The 17597-nt window shown below is 49.0% G+C and overlaps 1 protein-coding gene across 1 annotated transcript in view; it reads right to left on the reverse strand.

Annotated features, from left to right (window-relative positions):
- The window catches only part of ADAMTS17 (ADAM metallopeptidase with thrombospondin type 1 motif 17), a 239517-nt gene that overhangs the window by 89164 nt on the left and 132756 nt on the right, over positions 1-17597 (reverse strand). Inside the window, exons 10-12 of the mRNA XM_033099930.1 lie at positions 16499-16649; positions 5322-5423; positions 4189-4334 (exon numbers count right to left, since the gene is read on the reverse strand). Coding sequence (XP_032955821.1) covers positions 4189-4334; positions 5322-5423; positions 16499-16649 — 399 coding nt within the window. The remainder of the gene's footprint in view (positions 1-4188; positions 4335-5321; positions 5424-16498; positions 16650-17597) is intronic.

Genomic DNA, 17597 nt, shown 5'->3' on the forward strand with positions numbered 1-17597 from the left:
GCTTCCTTTCTGGGCACCAGGAGCTCTGAGGAGGGAGCAGGGCAGTCACAGGAATTCAGGAGTTGGGGGGGGAGGGGCAGCCAACACCCTTCCGGGGCAGCAAACGTCCTAGGCTAAAACCCTCTGCTGAAAGGTATTCAACTGCGGCTTGAGTGTAGACGACTGGAATGTTTAAAAACCACCCATGTGAACACGCGTCATTGCCACGTGGAAAGCACACCTACGGGGGTCTCCAAAGCAAAGGCAGGCTTCTAAGTTCCCGCCCCGTCCCCCCTCCCACCAGGTCTGAAGAAGCTGCGCGCTCTCTCTCTCTCCTGATGCCCACAGGTAACGCTCCCTGCACGGTGGCCCTGAGGCGGCCCTGCACGGTGGCCCTGAGGCGGTTCTGGGCTCCACTCCCTTCCCTTCCTTCCTTGCCCCTCCCAGGATGGCATCTGAGCCTCTGCACCCCCTCTCTCCTCCCCAGCCCTGCCACACCCCACACACGACCCTTCAACTTAGAGACGAACTTTCTGCCTTGTAGTCTTGTGGTGGAAACTCCCACCAACAGCGACCTTATGGCAGGAAAGCAGGAGCCTAGGAAGCTGGATTAAACACACAGATGGTCCCCAAGGCCTTGATGTCAGCTGGCAAGAAATAAAAATTCCAAGAGCTGTAAAGACCAAGACCAGAGAAAAAAATGGGTGTGTGCGCATGGCGGGGCGGGGTGGGTGGGGAGGGGGATGACTCTTCTTGCCAGTATTTTTGGGCAGTGAATAAACCAGCTGCAGAAGATGGGAAAGGAGCCAGGAATATAAAATGAAGGGGGTGGGGAGAGGGCGGTGGGAGCGTGCCAACTCCGAGATGTACAGAACAGTGAGATTTGGACATCCTTGGGAAATCTCAAGGCAGCGAGCCTGGTGATTTAAGGAGTGAGCCGGGGAGAGAATGTTGTTTTGGTCAGAGCTTGGCTCCGGGGCCTCGATCAGCTGTGTTTTGTAATAATCACCACATCAGGTCATTGTGCAAAAGCAGGCTGACAACTGCTGCCTGGACTTCATAAAACAGTGTTTGCATCCTGCATCTGTGCGGGAGGCACCCGTATGGAGGCAGAAGCACCCACCCAAGGCCAGCCTCGTCTCTTCACGTTCACCTGGGGTGACACCCTGCAGAGAACTACCAGGGAGAAAGAGCCTGTCAGTTCTGTTCGGGACAGGAAGTCGAGCCACACTGCTCTTGAGAAAGATCGGAAGGACTACCGAGGCTTCAATATTCCTGGAGCAAAGCCATGTTGCCTCTCTCACTCAGGATAAACCTGTTCAAGAGAGGGCACACATCTTATGAGTAGAGCTACAGTCTCGCTGGGGCAGGGTGGGCACTGGTGAAGATGGCCATCACGTGCAAGGGGACCTGGACCCCACTCTCTGGCTCCTCACAGCATTTGGGCCTCAGTGAGGGAGGGGCCTACCTGACACATCTTCTTGGCGTAATAATTCACCATAACCTTTGTGTGTCGGGGAGCAAACCAGTATTAGGTGTGTGTTTTGGGGTACCGGAAAGCAGGGATGGCTTATTCGCAGCAAGCATGCATGCAAGCAGAAAGCATCCTGGACGCACAGAAAATAGAATGGTGCCCAGACAGCTGTGGACCTCGTGGAACTCAAAAGCCAGTGGGGAGATAAAGGGAAAGCAAGTGAACAAATACATAAGATGAATCACAAATAGTTATAATGCCTGTCACGTGAGAAAAGGGTCCAGAGTATAAAGCAGCACCCCACCTTACGTAAGATGATCGGGGAAGGAGACCTGTCTGAGGAGACGACATGTACCTTGAGACACAAATGAGGGGCAAAGGTGAGTCAGGGAGACAGAGAAGACTAAGGAAGTTTCTGGAAGTGTTGGCGCACGTGTCTCACAACTGCAAGGAGGCTTCCAGGCCTTTCCACCCAAAGATAAGCCCACCCAGAACCTGCCGGTGTGAACTTCCTTGGAAAAAGTGTCTTGGTAGATGTAATGAAGGAAGTCTTCATTATAAGATGAGACCGTCCTGAATTAGGGTGGGACCGAAAGCCAATGCCAAGCGTCCTTAGAAGAGTACGGACACACAGAGAAGAAGACCACATGAGTCTATGAGACAAAGAACCGAGAAAAGACAGCAGCCACCAGAAGCTGGGGACAACGCGTGGAATGGATTCTCCTTCAGAGTTCTGAGAAGGAAGCAAGGATGACCGACACCTTGATTTCAGATTTCTCGTTTCCAGAACTGTGAGAGGATAGATTTCTGTCGTTTGAAGACACCAGATTTGTGGTCATTTCTAACGGCAGCCACAGCAAACTAACACAGGGCCCAAGGTCAAGAGTGTGGGTTTATTCTAAGTGCAGCGGGAAACAACGGAAAGGGCTGACGCAGGAAGAGATATAATTGGATATATGCTTAAGTGGATCACTCTGGCTTTGTGAGGAGAACAAATCTGGGGGGAGGGAACAAGGGGGAAGCAGGGGGGCCAGTGCTGAAAGGTCTGAAAGGACAAGGGAGCCTCCCTGCGGGGCTCCAAACCTGGACCACCAGGCCTAGGTGTGTGACCTTGGGCAAGTCACCTACTTCTCTACATTTCCGTTTTCCTTCTGTGGGATGGGGATAAAAAGAATCTCTCTCCCACAGGACAGCATTAAATGATTTACATAGTCATGTGAGCCAATTCCTCATAATAAATACATCTATCTATCTATCTATCTATCTATCTATCTATCTATCTATCTATCTATCTATCTATCCTGTCTTATCTATCATCTATTTATCTATCACCTGTCTATCATTTATCTCTCTTACCTATCATCTCTATTAGCTATCCTCTATCTTATCTAGCATGTCTTATCTATCATCTATTCCTCTACTATCATCTATCTTATCTATCATCTAGCTATCCATCTATCATCTATTTATCATCCATCTATCATCTATCTATCTATCTATCTATCTATCTATCTATCTATCTATCTATCTATCCATCCATCTATCTCCTATTGGTTCTGCTTCTCTGGAGACTCCTGACTTATACACACCATCTTTGCTTTTGATTACGAAGTCATTCCTACAATATTAAATACCTCCTCTTTGTTCGGCATTCTCCTGGGTGCTAGAGGGAAACGTTTGAATAAGACAAAATACGTGATACCAATTCTTGCAGTGCTACTGGGGAAAATGGTGTTCCTGGCAGTGATTCAATTGTGAGCATACATTTTCCTCTCACCCAAAGGCTCTCAACGTTGGCTGCCATTGGAATCACCAGGAGAGACTTAAAACATCTGATTCCTGGGTCCTGCCCCAGAGTGCATGACTTATTTGGTCTGGGATGTAGCCAGGGCACCAGGACTTGTAAACACAAGAAGGATTTGCTAATGATACATCAACAGGACTTAATTACGGGTACAAAGCGTTTCTATTTAGTCATCATTGAGAACTTGCTCATTTTCAAAATGAATGTGATACAGCTGATGGCACACCACACATGACACAGGCCATTTAAGGAAATACTGAAAATGAGAAATGTCAAGAGAAGAAGAGAAAAGCCTGTGATGAAGAAATTATAATTGAGCACAAAGTCTAGCCCTGAGCTTTCTGGAAGCAACGTGCAAAGGTGAACAAGCAGAGTCACAGTGTCACTACAGTTAATAAAAGGAAACCTCTGAGGAAAAAACACACACACACTATTTTCCATCAAATAGTTCTAAGAGGACGGCTTAAAAATATGTGGATGAACAAGACAGCTGACCCCGCAGATGCTTTGTGACTCATCAACTGTCAGTCTGCTCCCAAATCAGCTCACAGCCAATTTCGAGGTTGGCCTCTCTCTCCTGAAGATCTATAGGCTTTCCTGGAATGACCCTCGACTCAGGAAGTCCATGAAACAGGCCAGGAGGGACTGTCACCCAGATGTTTCTGGAAACCGACAAAGGCCCAGGCAAGGAAAAAAGAGCCAACTCATCACAGGACTTACTGTATCCAGGTTCACAGAAAGAGCTCTCTTTAAGCTGAGACACCATTTGACGCAACCAACACCTCTGTACCCGGGCCCTTGGTGAGATTTCACTTGCCTTCAGCTCAAATTCTCATCCAGAGAGGGATCCAGCTTTGCATAAGGCAGTGAGAGCTGCAGGTCTGAAAGCCTGATCAAGGCACCTGGAGAAGGCCTGGTCGGGGGCACTTACGGGGGGTTGTCACATTTCCTCTGTCGGAAGCGGGCGCCCGTCCCACACGTCCGGCTACACATGCTCCAGGCGCCCCACAGGCTCCAATCTCCGTCCACGTGCTCCGGGATGGGCGTCTTGCTCACGCACTCCCCCGCACGGCACCACTGAAACACAGCGATGGCGCCCACGTGAAACAAAATCATGCCACCTCCAAATCACTTTGTGTAACTCACAGTAAAGTAGACTATTTTGGGGTGTGCATGCTTGTTAACTCTAGTGACATTCCTTACTCACTCAACCTGACACCTGTGGCCCTGTGGGGCTTGGATTTTTGCTCTCAACATCCACAAGGAATGTGCCCCACTGGGGTTTTCTAAATTCCCAGAAAAAAGATGAATCCACATGGCTCATGAAGAGACCTGAGCTTCTGCAAACTTGACCGAAGGTGAGCGTGTCTCCGTCTGCAAGGCAGCATTTCCTGGCTCTGTGGTTCTGCACTTCAGGGTTGGGTTTGGTGTCTGGAGATGACCCAGCCGTCACCATGGGGGTGAACGTTGGCTCTTTCTGGGGCTAAGGGAAAGTCATTCCTCTAAAACAGAATTTCCCAGCATGTGTGGCACAATTCCTGGGGCACGAGAAGTGACGGAGTGGTCCCCAATCGTTCCCTCTCCTTGAATCACTGAGATAAGAGTAAGGAGAGAGTCAGACGGTAGCTGCGTCCCCGGACACCTCTCTTCTCTAACACTTGTCAGTCTGTCCCGTTAACGGAGCTCAGGCTGCAGGGGCATTCTTTTCACCTCTCGCTGTCCTCCTGACAACCATTTTACAATAGCCTTTTCATAGGGCGAGGGATCCTGTTTTTCCACTGGTGGCCTACCGATGTAAAAGTTTTCCTTTGAAGTAAATCCACAAACGTGACAAAACTTAATATAAATATGAAGTACACGATTCTCGTATTTTATAAGAAAGAAAGGAGAGAGGTGAGGGAGGTGCCCCTCTGTGCCTGGAACGGGCTCTGTGAGCACGTCTGGGGTTGCCGAGGGGACACTTCAGGGGCTCCCGAGTACAGTGCACATGGCCTCTCAGGAGACATGCCCGACGCCCAGGAGCCGTGGGGCTGCCTGCGGCAAGCAGTGGGAGGCGGGGGTTACCTTGTCTGCCCCACACTCTGTGCCGTCCAGGGGAGGGTCCAGCTTGGTCTTGCAGGACGCATCTCCTTCCACCAGACACCAGAGTCCGGCGCACATCAGATGCTGTTGACAAGGGAAGAAAGGTGACTGCCGAGAACGCCACGCGCAGGTCCCAGCTGGGGTTACGGGGGGAGCGGGGCAAGGACCGGTTTGGACTTGGGATCTGAGCTGGGAGGGGAAGAAAGAGGATCGTGACTCTGAATGTGGAAAACAAAAAAAATAGGTGCATCATTTCAACTGGTTCGTTTAGTGCAACATAATTCTTTGCATTTCCTCCTGGGAGGGCTTGTCCCCATGGGGCAGTCAGTTCAGCAGTTCTGGTTTCAGCTATTCAGAGCCTAGGAGGAGTCTGACACAATGACAAACAAGCACCTTCCATTTAACATGGGACGGGATGTGGCAGATGTTCATGGCTTGTATAGCACATAGGGAAGAGCCAGCCCAGCCTCCTCAGGGAGAACTTTCTGGAAGAGGCAGCTCTGGAGCTGAGGCCGGAGGGGCCATGATGCAGACCCAGAATTGAGAACCCAAAGGGCAATAAAGGGCTCAGGGCTCCCCATGGAGTTAAGGAGACAACCTTCAGTCCCCCCCGTGGTCACCGATCTTCTAGCTCAGCTGAGCTGTGTCTAATTTCTTAAAGTATTTCACCCAGACAATTTCTTAACATGTACAAATGTACAATTACAATAATTCTACTAAAGCAAAAATAGGCATTGAAAAATACAGACTCCCATTTGTATTAATAGGAAACTCGGATGTGGACAAAGCGCTCGGAATGAGACAATTTATGAGAACGACTGAAACGGACGCAGGCAGCGCCCTCCCCGCCTGCCTCGGTCTCCCCTGCAACACTCAGGGCAGACAGGGTCTGAAACACGTGACCTGCCGCTTCCCGAGTCCCCCTGCTGGAGGCCACACTGGTCACGAAGCAACCCTGGACTACGAGGGCTGGGAGCTGGAGTGGGATGGCTGAGGCCAGTTCCACACGTGTCTTAGAGAGTCCCCACAGGACAGTCCCATTGGCCACGTGGTCACCTGCCCATCTGTGCACGTCTTTTGACCTCCCCCCCCCCGTCTCTGCCCCCTTACAGTGCTTCCTGGGATCACTTCCCAGGTAGCCTACTTGCACCCAAATCCTCGCCTCGTGCTCTGAAAATTGAGTCCAGATGTATGTAAGTCTCTTTTAAAGACGCAGTATTTCCACGATGTCAAACCCAATCATGGTGCAAAGGCTAGAGCTGGAGCGGGGAGATGTCACCCTCCAGGGAGTGGCCGGGAGACCTGCGCGTGCACTTGGGGCAGGGTTAGGGTCAAGGGTCCCAGTGCACAGCTCAAGGCAGTCACAGCGGGGCTCGCCAAGCGTGTGCTGGGCTCAGCTTCCTGCTCTGCTGTTCCAAGTAATCGCAAGCAAACATCTGCACAGAAGAGACATGCAACTGGGCTGTCTGTAGTCGAAAAACGTCCTGAAGTGGAAGGGACCAAAATAAAGGGGGAAAAGGGCAGGGAAGCAGAGCTGGAGAGGCTTTTGACAAAGAGCTAAGAAAAGCCCAAGGCTCCTTTCAGTGTTCAAGTATGTCAGGGCTGCACTGTGTCCTGGAATACTGTGCACTTGGGGTCAGAAAAGCCCCCTCCGTTCCCATTAGTGTTCACCCCTCAAAAGAATGGTAAGGAGATGAGAGTCGTGAGCACAGCACCAGCTGGTCCTGTAAAGACTGACTGTACCTCATTAAATGTTTGATTCTGTGCACTTTAACCCAAGTTCAAGTTCTTTGAGAGTGTGGTGTCAGCATACGGACGCCTGTTCCAGATACAAGGCTGACCAAAGAGGTGGATTTATGGGGCAGGAGTGCTTGTGATTACGGGACATAACTGCCCCTTCAGGAGGGAAGGGAAGAAGGTGCCGGAAACTGTTTATTATGCATTTTATAGACAGCGCTTTCCCGTAAAACTTTTCTAATCATCAAAGAAAAGGAGGATGAGGTCAGGCAAAGAGTTCTTACACAGAACACAAAAAGTACTACCCATGAAGGACAAAAATTAATGAAGTATATTATATTAAAAGGATGAACTTCTGTTTCTCAAAAGATAATGGCAAGACAGTGAGAGAATATATTTGCGATACATGGGGGAGAGATTTGCAATGCACGGAACCAACAAAGAAATCTGTATTCAGAAGATATATATAAAACTCCTATAGATCCATGAAGAAAAAGACCCAGTAGAAAAATGGGCAAGAGGCTTGAACAGACACTTCACCAAGGAGGATAATCTAAACACATAAGAGGACCAATAAACACAGAAACAGGTGCTCCGTTTCACCAATCATCAGGGAAAGGCAAATTGCAATCACCACTAGATACCTGTACACAGCCACCAGGAAGAACGACTAGAAAGAAAAGAGATGGAGAACAGCTAGTGCTGGCCAGGGTGTGGTGTGACAAGAAGTCTCGTAAACTGATGATGACATTCTCTCTTCAGTCACCTTGGGAAACTCTATGGCAATATGGCAAAATAATGTGGCAATATTTACTACAGCTGAAGATAAGCATATTCTAATACCCAACAACTCCTCTCCTGGGTACATGTGTCCGACAGAAATGTGTGGATATGCGCACCAAAAACATGCAGAGAATGTTCACAACAAAAAATAAAAAAAAAAAGTCAACTATAATTAAAAAAAAAGTCACAGGGATGTATAGTACAGCATATGGAATAAAGTCAATAATATTGTAATAACCACTGTCAGATGGGTAATGGATTTAATGGGGTGACACGTCATGAGGCATATAAATAAATATCTAATCACTATGTTGTTTTGTACACTTGAAATGAATTAAAAAAAAATTTTTTTAAGTGTTCACAGCAATAGTATTTGTATTAGCCCCAATGTTAAAAACAACCCAAATTCTGATCAACAGCAGAACAGATAGCGTGTGGCCTATTCCAGCAATAGAATACTATACGATCCCCTTTATATGAAGTTAGAAACAAGTAAGGGAAACTAGAGTGGTGGGAGTCAGGATAGGGGTCACCGTTTTGCTCAGTAGAAAAACAAGGACGAGGAAGATGAGTAGAAAAGGTGACTTCAGAGCTACAGCCTCTGATGCACGCTCGGCCACCAGCATTGCTCTATGTACCCACGCCAAGCCATCACCCTTCTGTGACTCCTTTTCACAACTGGACAAATAGGGTGGACTCTACTAAACGCCTGTCACTGTGATGCCTTCTAGATGGACAGCTGGCACGTGTGTCATGCTTTACAAATGACAAAGTGCTCTGATAGCTGTCCTTCTGAGGCACACGACAGCTGTGGGAGGCAAGCAGGATGGATGGAGCTTTCTCTATTTTGTCCCCTTTTCCAATGAGGAGGCAGATGCTTGCCGAGGTCAAGGCACTGATCTAGGTCAGAAGCACAGGACTGGGAGTTCACTCCCCAAGGTTCACGTCCTGATCCTTGGCCCGTGTGGTGGTTACACAGGTGTGTTCACTTTATCAAAACGAATCCGGTCTAAACTTATGACTTGTGCACTCTCCTGTGTACATATTGTATTTCAATAAAACTGTCTGAAGAAAGAAAGAGGAGGCAGAAGAAGGGAGGAAGGAAGGGAAGAAGGAAGGAAGAACAGAAAACAACAACAAAGAAACGCATGCTTAGATTGGTGACAGGAGATTCTGGACCCAATTTTCACGAGGTAGAATCAGGGCTATCAGGATTGCACAAGGAAATTACAAGGATAAGAAACCATGGGTGTAGGAAGTCATATCTCAGAGAAAGAAAGAGATTGTGTGTGGTGAAGAGTTTCTGTAGGTTGACACACACACACACACACAACCCTCTCATAAGGAGAATTCCTGCTACTTTAGAAACATCTCTGGCTCTCTCCAATATGAACATCCTATAAGTAGCAGGTCCAGGAATAACTCAAAGGTGAACAAAGTGGAAAAGAATCAGCACAGGATCTATACTAAGATAGTACAAATTAAAAAAAGGGAGGAGGAATGGGGGGGATAAAGCCAGTGAAAAATACTCACCAGATAATATGGTCATGGAACAGCTAAAAATAATGTGCAAACATATGTGCATTCATTTAAAAAAAAAAACAACTTAGTAACTGTGGTTTTTTTTCTTTTTTCTTTTTGCATTTACATAAAGCAAATACACAAGAACTAAGGAAAAAAGGCGGTCAGGTCCAAGGAGATAACAAAACTTGGTCAAGAAATGTCTGAGGAAATAAAATCAGATGACCAATGAAGACAACACTGAAAGCAGCATGACGGAGAGACACCACTGAACACACAGGAAGGTGCATGGAGTTGATGACTAAGAAAAAAGTAAATATAACAAAACGGAAATGAACAAATAATTCCAAAAACTGAAGAGGAAATGACAGATATGGAAGACACACAAAGGAAATCTGACATATGCATAAGTGGGCAGCAGATAAGATGGAGCTTTTTCTGTTTTTTCCACTTTTCTAATGAGGAGGCAGATGTTTGTGAAGGTGAAGGGCTCCAAGGTCAGAAGCCTGGAATAGCAGTGGAGAGCCATAGGTCCAGTGCAAAGAGCGAGGAAAACGAAACAGCTCCCTGGTTCTAGCAGCTGTTACCTCACTAGCCACATTTACAGTTTGGTGAAAGTCGGGTCAAGTGTATTTTGCTGCAGAGGTCTTCAAATTGCTGTGTAACAAATAAGCCAGTGCCAAGCTTCCTTCCCTGGGGTACCGTGGAAATATGGGGGAGGTTTGAGTTCCTTAGAAGAAAGACACCATTGTTCAGTCATTCATTCATTCAAGGCTTTGCTATTTTTCTTTGACTGGTGGCATCCCTTTTTAGTACTCTGAAGGTTGTTTTGCTTCTCTTCCTCACTGGGCACCCGCCGAGTGTTTGGAGAGCAGCTCTGATTCAAAACAATACTGAAGGCAATGGTTATGTAAAAACCCTCAGAAATGTGTTGCTGATAACACAAGCCATACGGGAGATAAAATAAAATCTAAGCGCTGGATGAAAAAGTTACTAATCCAAATTTTCCACACATCCTACTGCAGTCTGAAGCCTTTCCCCAGATGGGCATAGCAGCACCACTCCTGGAAGTCTCCTGAATCCCAGGTTTGGGTACTCCTTCCATGTTCCTGAAGGTTGCAGAGACCGTCACCTGGCTGGGGCCACCTGAGCTGGGAGCTGCTGGATGGGTGAGGGCAGGGCCAGGGTACTCAGGCATTCAACTGGTGCGAGAAATGAAGGACAACGTACAACTTGCAGAGAGCTGGAGAGCTCTCTGAGGAGGCAGTCTACTGTAAACGTTCAAACACTTCTGGAAAATTGGGGCCATCAGCTGCCAAAGTCCAACAGTTTAGAGAGAGGCTCCAGCTGCTGGGCGGGAAGCTGAGACTGAGGCAGGCAAGACGGCGTTCCACCTGGCGTCCGACCCAACGTCCTCGCGCACGGCTCTGTCTGTCTGAGAGGGGCAGGGCGAGGCTCCGGTTCCGGCCAGCTGCCCACCCTGGCCAGATCCGTGGGCATTAAAGGGGCAGGTTCCATTTAGATCAGCAGTTCCCAAACCGAGCTGAGTGGGAGAGTCCCGGGGAAGCTGTACAAAAAGAAATACCTGAGAGCCATTCCCCAGACAGTCTAACACACAAGATCTAAAGCGGGGCACACAAACAGCTGACATTCTCTGGAGGAGATTCCGATGAGCCACTAAGTTTAGAAACAACCAACATCAGAGAAAAGGATATTGAGGTGCAAGGCTGAATTCCGACCCTGAGTCTCCTGGATCCTGCAGGGATCTCTATCCATCAAGATGCCCACGAGAATCTCCGTGGGACTTGGGCAAGGACAGAAAGAGGCTTTCCAGCCGAGGGACTAGAGAGACATTGGATGCTGGAGAGAAATTCCTGGGGGATACAGGCGCCCAGAATACCAGGAGGGAGGGTAAGAGCAACACAAGGAGGGATGCACAAAGGACCTGCCAACGAGACTGTCAGCTAGACAGCGTCTCCGCTGTCCCACGGGCTCCAGCAAATGGGATGGTGGGAAAATGATACCAGCTAACCTTGGCTGAATGCCTACTGGGTGCTAAGTGCTAACTCATTTGGTACTCAACCCCATAACAACCCGATGGTGTGTACAAATTATTTTCCTCGTTTTGCACATTAGTAGACTGACGCCTAGAGAGACCATATAACGTACTCAAGAAGTGGAGACAGGATAAGAGCCCGGGCAGCCTGACTCGAGAGTCCATCCTCTCAACCCCTGTGCTAGATTTGGACAGGACCTCCATCCTGTCCAGGGAAAGGGGACAGACTGGAAAGCCAAGAGAATTAAGCGGGAAAGAGCAAAGGAGCCAACGCTAGACATGATACCCTCGAAGACACTCTTGCCTTCCTGAAACAGTTGGCTTCCAGCTTCCGTACGCAATACTTTAAAAAATAATAATAATATAATATGCCCCTCTCAGTCCATTGCGAAGGTGATGACATGGAGACGCACTCGTGCTCGTCACCTAATAAGGTGGGTGCCCATCACTTCTCAGACTACCTTCCTGTGCAGGTAAGACAGTCATACCTGGGCTTCAGAGCAATGATGGTGGACTGTGTTTCCAAGAAGCAGGTAGGGTAAAAGGATGACTGAGTGGTCATTACGTAGCGCCTTTCAACAGAGAAGCGCCAGGAACCAGGGTGATGGGGAAAGGGGACAGATAAGCATCTCTCTCATGGTGAAAAGGGGTGAGGGCTTTGCGTCGCTGTGCTTCTTCCCAGAGGGCTGCTCAATGTCCTACTTCTTGCTTCTGTCTCCAGTAGCGATGCCAGACTCTGTCTTTCAGCTGATGATACCTGCTTTTGGCCTTCTCACCCTGTTTCACCTGGCAGACTATCTGAACTTAAATAGCTTTAAAGTCTTGTTATGAAGTGACTTCGCTTTGCAGGGACTGCTGACAGAGACAGGAGGAACTTGTAATCATGAAAAAGATGGATTGGGCTAATTGCGTAAAGTTTGTTTCCCCTTTCTAATAAATATTTACTACCCAATGTTTATAACTTTTAGGTTTGGACTTTCTTGAAACGCTTTATTGAATTAAAAACATCACATTACCATTGGCTAAAAGAGGAGACAGCTATATTTGCCAATAACTCCTGCAACAAATGCCAGCTACTGATGCCAATTTTTTTTTTTTCGTAGTTCATATTTCCATGGACAGTTTTGAGCCTTACAATACCAGCATTCTGCAGACAGACACGAAAGTCACAATGGTCATGGTGAAGGGATCTTCAGAGTCCTAGAACTGAAAATGGACCGCATTTTAACTTTTCTTGGTTCTGGGGTATGCAAATGTTTAAGAAAGTCCAAACCTGGTTCATATTTGGAGCCAGGCTGCTCCCAAAACAACTGTAGCAATATTTCCCCCAAAGTTATTTACCCCGTACCTTTGAGTGAGGAAATGGGTTTTAATTCGGATTGGTCTTAAAATGGCTACAAAGGGTGAGAGCCAAAAGAAGAGCACTCACGGAAGTCTAACCGGAAGGAGGTTGTGTACTGGAAATTCCACCAAAAGAAGAGTAAGAACTCACGGCAAGGCAAGCCAGTGCTTCCCGCTGGGGACAGACGCTGGCCCGCCATGCCCAGCACCAAGCCCCTAGCCTTCTGCTGGCAAGCATCTGGTGGAAAGCCTGAACGCTTCCTCAGAATAATATTAGCAAATGCATGATTATAGAGTATGTACGATTACCAGGGAAACAAATTCCAATATAATTCGAAACACAAAACAAGCACGACTGTGTAATCTAGTAACCTATATGTTTCTTTGTCCACACGCGGTACATGAGAAGACCTGGCCCTGGGGCCACTAACCACTGTAATGTAGCACGAAAAGTAAATGACGTCTGGAGTTACTGGCTACCACTGTCACGCAGTGTGAAGAAGTCAGTGAACCCTGAACATGTGACAGTCACGAGTGGGGTGCTGCTCTGACCACTGTGCCTGTGGCCCACATTTCCCCTCTGTAATCGAAGGGAATACTCATTTCAATGACAGGTTGGAGAAAGAGAAAGATGTCATCTCTTTCCTGACCCTGTTGACAAGTCCTCTGAAATCGACCTGCGGACCCCAGCCACTTCGCACAATAACAAAGGCACGGCCGGGGAAAACGTGACCCCCCTGACATTCGGCGCCTCTGCCTTCTACCAGCGATAAGCTTCGGTTCCTCGAAAGAGGCAGCGGCACCAGGCAGACACGCTGCCCACCGGCAGCTACGGCGGGTATCACTGTTCCCGAAACATAATCTATCCAGTCGCTTTCCTTCTTCGTTTTTTACGGTGTGTGTTCCAGAAAAAGAAAAAGCAACGGTGCCACTCCCCCGTACATGTGTGTTTCGCGGTTTTCTTCCTTTGGCGGTGTCCAACCTCTGTTATATTTCATTACTATTTTCTTTTCTGTAACAGGCTTCACATCCTAGAAATCTTGCAGACAAAAGACTCGCCCACGCCCCTCCCTCCCCCATTGCCTCGTTAACAGTTAGGGCCCAGGCTCTCTGGGGCTGCGTGGCTTGCCAGGGGAGTTCACATCCTCAACACAGGCTTTGGGGGGAGCCCAGGACCCGGGAATGTGAACGGCTTTCCTTACTGCCGTGCCTGAGTGTGGTTTCTACGAAATTCCTCTAGACTTTGCAGTTGTAACGCTTTCCTAATATTCGTTCCCCTAAAACTCCTGGCTAGGAGTGTCTGTTTTTCTTTTTCAGGGCGTCTAGTAAGTAGTCGTTTGTTGTGTGTGTTGTGTGTTTTTTCCTATTCAACGGGCCATGAGTGACTTGGAGAATTTTGGTGAGAATTTGGCATCACAGTCCCCTCTGAGGCGACTGAAGATGCTGTGACACAGCACGATGTCCCTGGTGTATTAGTGGGGATGGACGAGGTTGTCCCCTCTGGAGTCACTCTTTGAAGACGGCAGCCGTCCTTTTCTCCCTCAGTCACAGACACAAACGTGAGCTTGGTTGTCAGCCTGCCTCTCTCTGCTACATGGCCCTAGGCTGTGACTTAACCTCTCTTAGCCTCTGTCTTCTTCTGATCTGTTAAGTGGGGTTCAAAGCCCCTGCCTTGAGGGTCACGGGGAGGGTTTTGTGGGACAGTGCAGACTGGCAGCCCCCAGAGATGTTTACTTCCTTCCCTCCCTCCGTTCCTCCTCACTCAGCTGCTGTACAATCTCCTGGCTCCTGTACAATTGCCGCTCTCAGGGAGGAGGCAGTCTCTGCCCAGCTCCCACCCCACCGACCCTGCCCTTGGAAGGGCCAGCTCAGCCTGGCGTGCGATGTCCCACCAGCCCCAGGAAGGCTCCACAGTGGGTAGAGCGGCCGCTCTGCGTCCACAGCTGGGCGTTTCCCTCTGCTCCACCCTGGGTGCCCAGGGCACCTCCGCTCTTCCTGAAAGTGCTGTGTCCTCTCCTGGGGTTCTGTCCACATGGATCTCATGCTGTCACCCCACCATCACAGGACTCCCTGAGACCTGCTCCCTTCCGAGTGCTGTGTACTTTCAGAGACTGGAGGCTGAGACAGGTAAACAGGATACCTCTCGGCTCGCACTTGTGTATATGCGTGAGCGCCTTACGGTCCAGGCTGCTGGCCAGCAGATTGTGGGGGACACTGGAATCCTGGGCTCCTCACATCTCCCCAAGAACGTGCCCTTCAACCCCGCTGCTGCTGGGCAGAGGTACAACGCGTCCTGGTATGAAGTGGGAGCTCCCCGTTACCAGGGTCCAGAAGGGACCCTTGCTGGAGCATGTACAGGGGCCTGAGAGAGGATTCAGAACAACCTTGTGTGTAAATGCGCTTTGGGGAACAGCCTGCAGGAGGAGTTAGCCTGGTTGGAGGCACTGCCCTTTCCTGCACCCCAAACAATGGCAGGCATGTCCCGCCAGCAGATTCCGCCCTGATTTCCTGCAGCAAGTCACACGTACCCAGGAAGGCCTCAGGAGGCAGCACCCCTCTTCCCAGAGTCTTGTCCTGGACTTGGGGTATCTCCTGTTCATCTTGGGGGTGTCCTGCCCTAGGCTCTTGCTCTGGGGACGCACCCAGCCCTTCAGGCTCATCCCTCAGACTAGATGCTGTCCTGAGCCCCAGCACTGGGACGGACCTCCCCCAGGCCGACCACCCTGAGGGGTCCTGCGTCCCACGTTCCCCTGGCTGGTTCTCCGGCTTCTGTCCTTCTATCCCCACATGGTACAGGTTCTGCCCCCCTACCTGAGGCGACCACCAACTGCTGCCTGGACCGCAGGCCACCCTGGTCTTCCCCTAGGGCTGTGGCATGGAAACTGCCCTGCCCTAGGTCCCCACATGTCTCTCTTGGCACCCCCGCCAACCAGAGAGGTGGCTTAGCTACAGGCAGGCACGGTGAGAAAGTGTGCGTTCCAGGGATGGGCAGACGTGAGTCAAATCCTTGCTCTTTCCCCTACTAACCAAACCACTTTGAAGGACTATGTCACCTCTGAGACTCGATGTCACCTGTACACTGGGGACAGTAGTAACCCAGGGCGTCTGTGGTGACGGTTAACTGGCATGACACACTTAGAAGCTTTAGGAGCGAACATGGGGCCATTGCTCAGTAAATGGTAAGGTTTGAATGGGGCTACTAACACTCTTATCATAGAACCCATGTACTAAGTGTTCTCAACCTGATGCGCTCCGACGTTTAGCAGTTTGGGGCTCACTTCACGTCTGTGCAGGGCTTGCTAGCAGGGGACATTACATCACTTCTAAGAAGGATGGGTTAATCTGCTTTTCCCTAGTGCCCGAAAGTGTTCATGTTGAGATATTAGACGATGAAAAAAGAAAGCACCAAACACCTTTGGATTAAGAAAACGAAACAAAACATTAGGCCATTGGTGCCCGTAGTAATTCTGAAGCAGCCCCTGCTACACTGTCTACGTGCCTGTGTGTGCGTGTGCATGTATGTGCGTACGTGTGTGTGACTCCTTATGGGGACACTTGTGCAAATGCCCATGAAGGTGTATGTACATGTGTGTCTGTGTATGTGCATGTGTGTGTGTGTGTGTGTGTGTGTCTGTGCACACGTGTGTGGAGTGTGAATACCTGCACCCTCCCACAGCAGCCACGTGCTCCTCCTGGAGCCAACCCTCCCGGGGCCACTTACCTCCATGTTCCTGCAGAAGGTGGCGTTGGTGCCAAACAGGATCTGACACTGCTCGCTGGCGCTGTAGTGCATGCCGGGCAGCTTGTGTGGGAGGCGTACCGCGTGCTGGCTCCTGGGGTCCGTGACCAAGAGGCACGTGCTGACTTTCGACCTGAAACAGCCCAGAGCAAAGTCACCTTGCAGAGGCACCGCCCAGGTTTTTGCTTTGATTTCCAGTCTCGGAGAAAGACGCACCTCCAAATCATTTATGGGAAGGTGACCCAGGCACCGAACACACACGGACTGCGCTTTTTCACCTTTTGCTCTTTTTTTTACGTGGCCATAGGTGTACTACGACGCCAAAGGCAAGGAGAGCTCGGCAACTAGGAACGGGCCTGGGAACAATACCCCGGAGGCTCACGTCCTTCTCTCAGGGAGTCCGAGCACGTTCTTGCATGAAAGTGCTTTTGAAATAGATTCCTATGATATTTTCTTAGAATATGGCTTTGAGCAAAACTAACTGTGAATAAAAAATATAGAAGTTGGGGTGTTTTTTTTGTTTGTTTTTTTAAAAATAAAAACAAAGTGCTTACCGTGTTTCCCCGAAAATAAGACCTAGCTGGACAATCAGCTCCAATGAGTCTTTTGGAGCAAAAATTAATACAGACCCAGTCTTATTTTACTATGATATAAGACCAGGTATGACATAACATAACATAACATAGCATAACATAACATAATATATAATACCGGGTCTTAAATTAATTTTTGCTCCAAAAGACGCATTAGAGCTGATTGGCCGGCTAGATCTTATTTTTAGGAAGACACGGTATTTCCAACTCTACAGATTTTGTTGGGGGTCCTGTCAGGCTCTCATCCCTGAAAAGTGGCCGGTGGCACACTCTGCAAAGGACTTCGGGATTTCAACCAGGATGGGAGTGTTCAAAGATGCTGAGAACATCTTTGTTACATCTTTATTACTGGGGGTTCTGTAACTCCCATGGAGGCTGTAGCTCCATTAAAAGGTTAAAGTCTTGAGTGCTTTTAGTTTTCAATTCCTGAAACAAGGCAGACGGTAGTAAAAGCACAACCCAGCCTCTTGCCAAGATTCTTGAAGAAA

This window comes from Rhinolophus ferrumequinum, chromosome 28 (genome assembly GCF_004115265.2).
Source record: "Rhinolophus ferrumequinum isolate MPI-CBG mRhiFer1 chromosome 28, mRhiFer1_v1.p, whole genome shotgun sequence".
Taxonomy (NCBI): Eukaryota; Metazoa; Chordata; class Mammalia; order Chiroptera; family Rhinolophidae; genus Rhinolophus; species Rhinolophus ferrumequinum.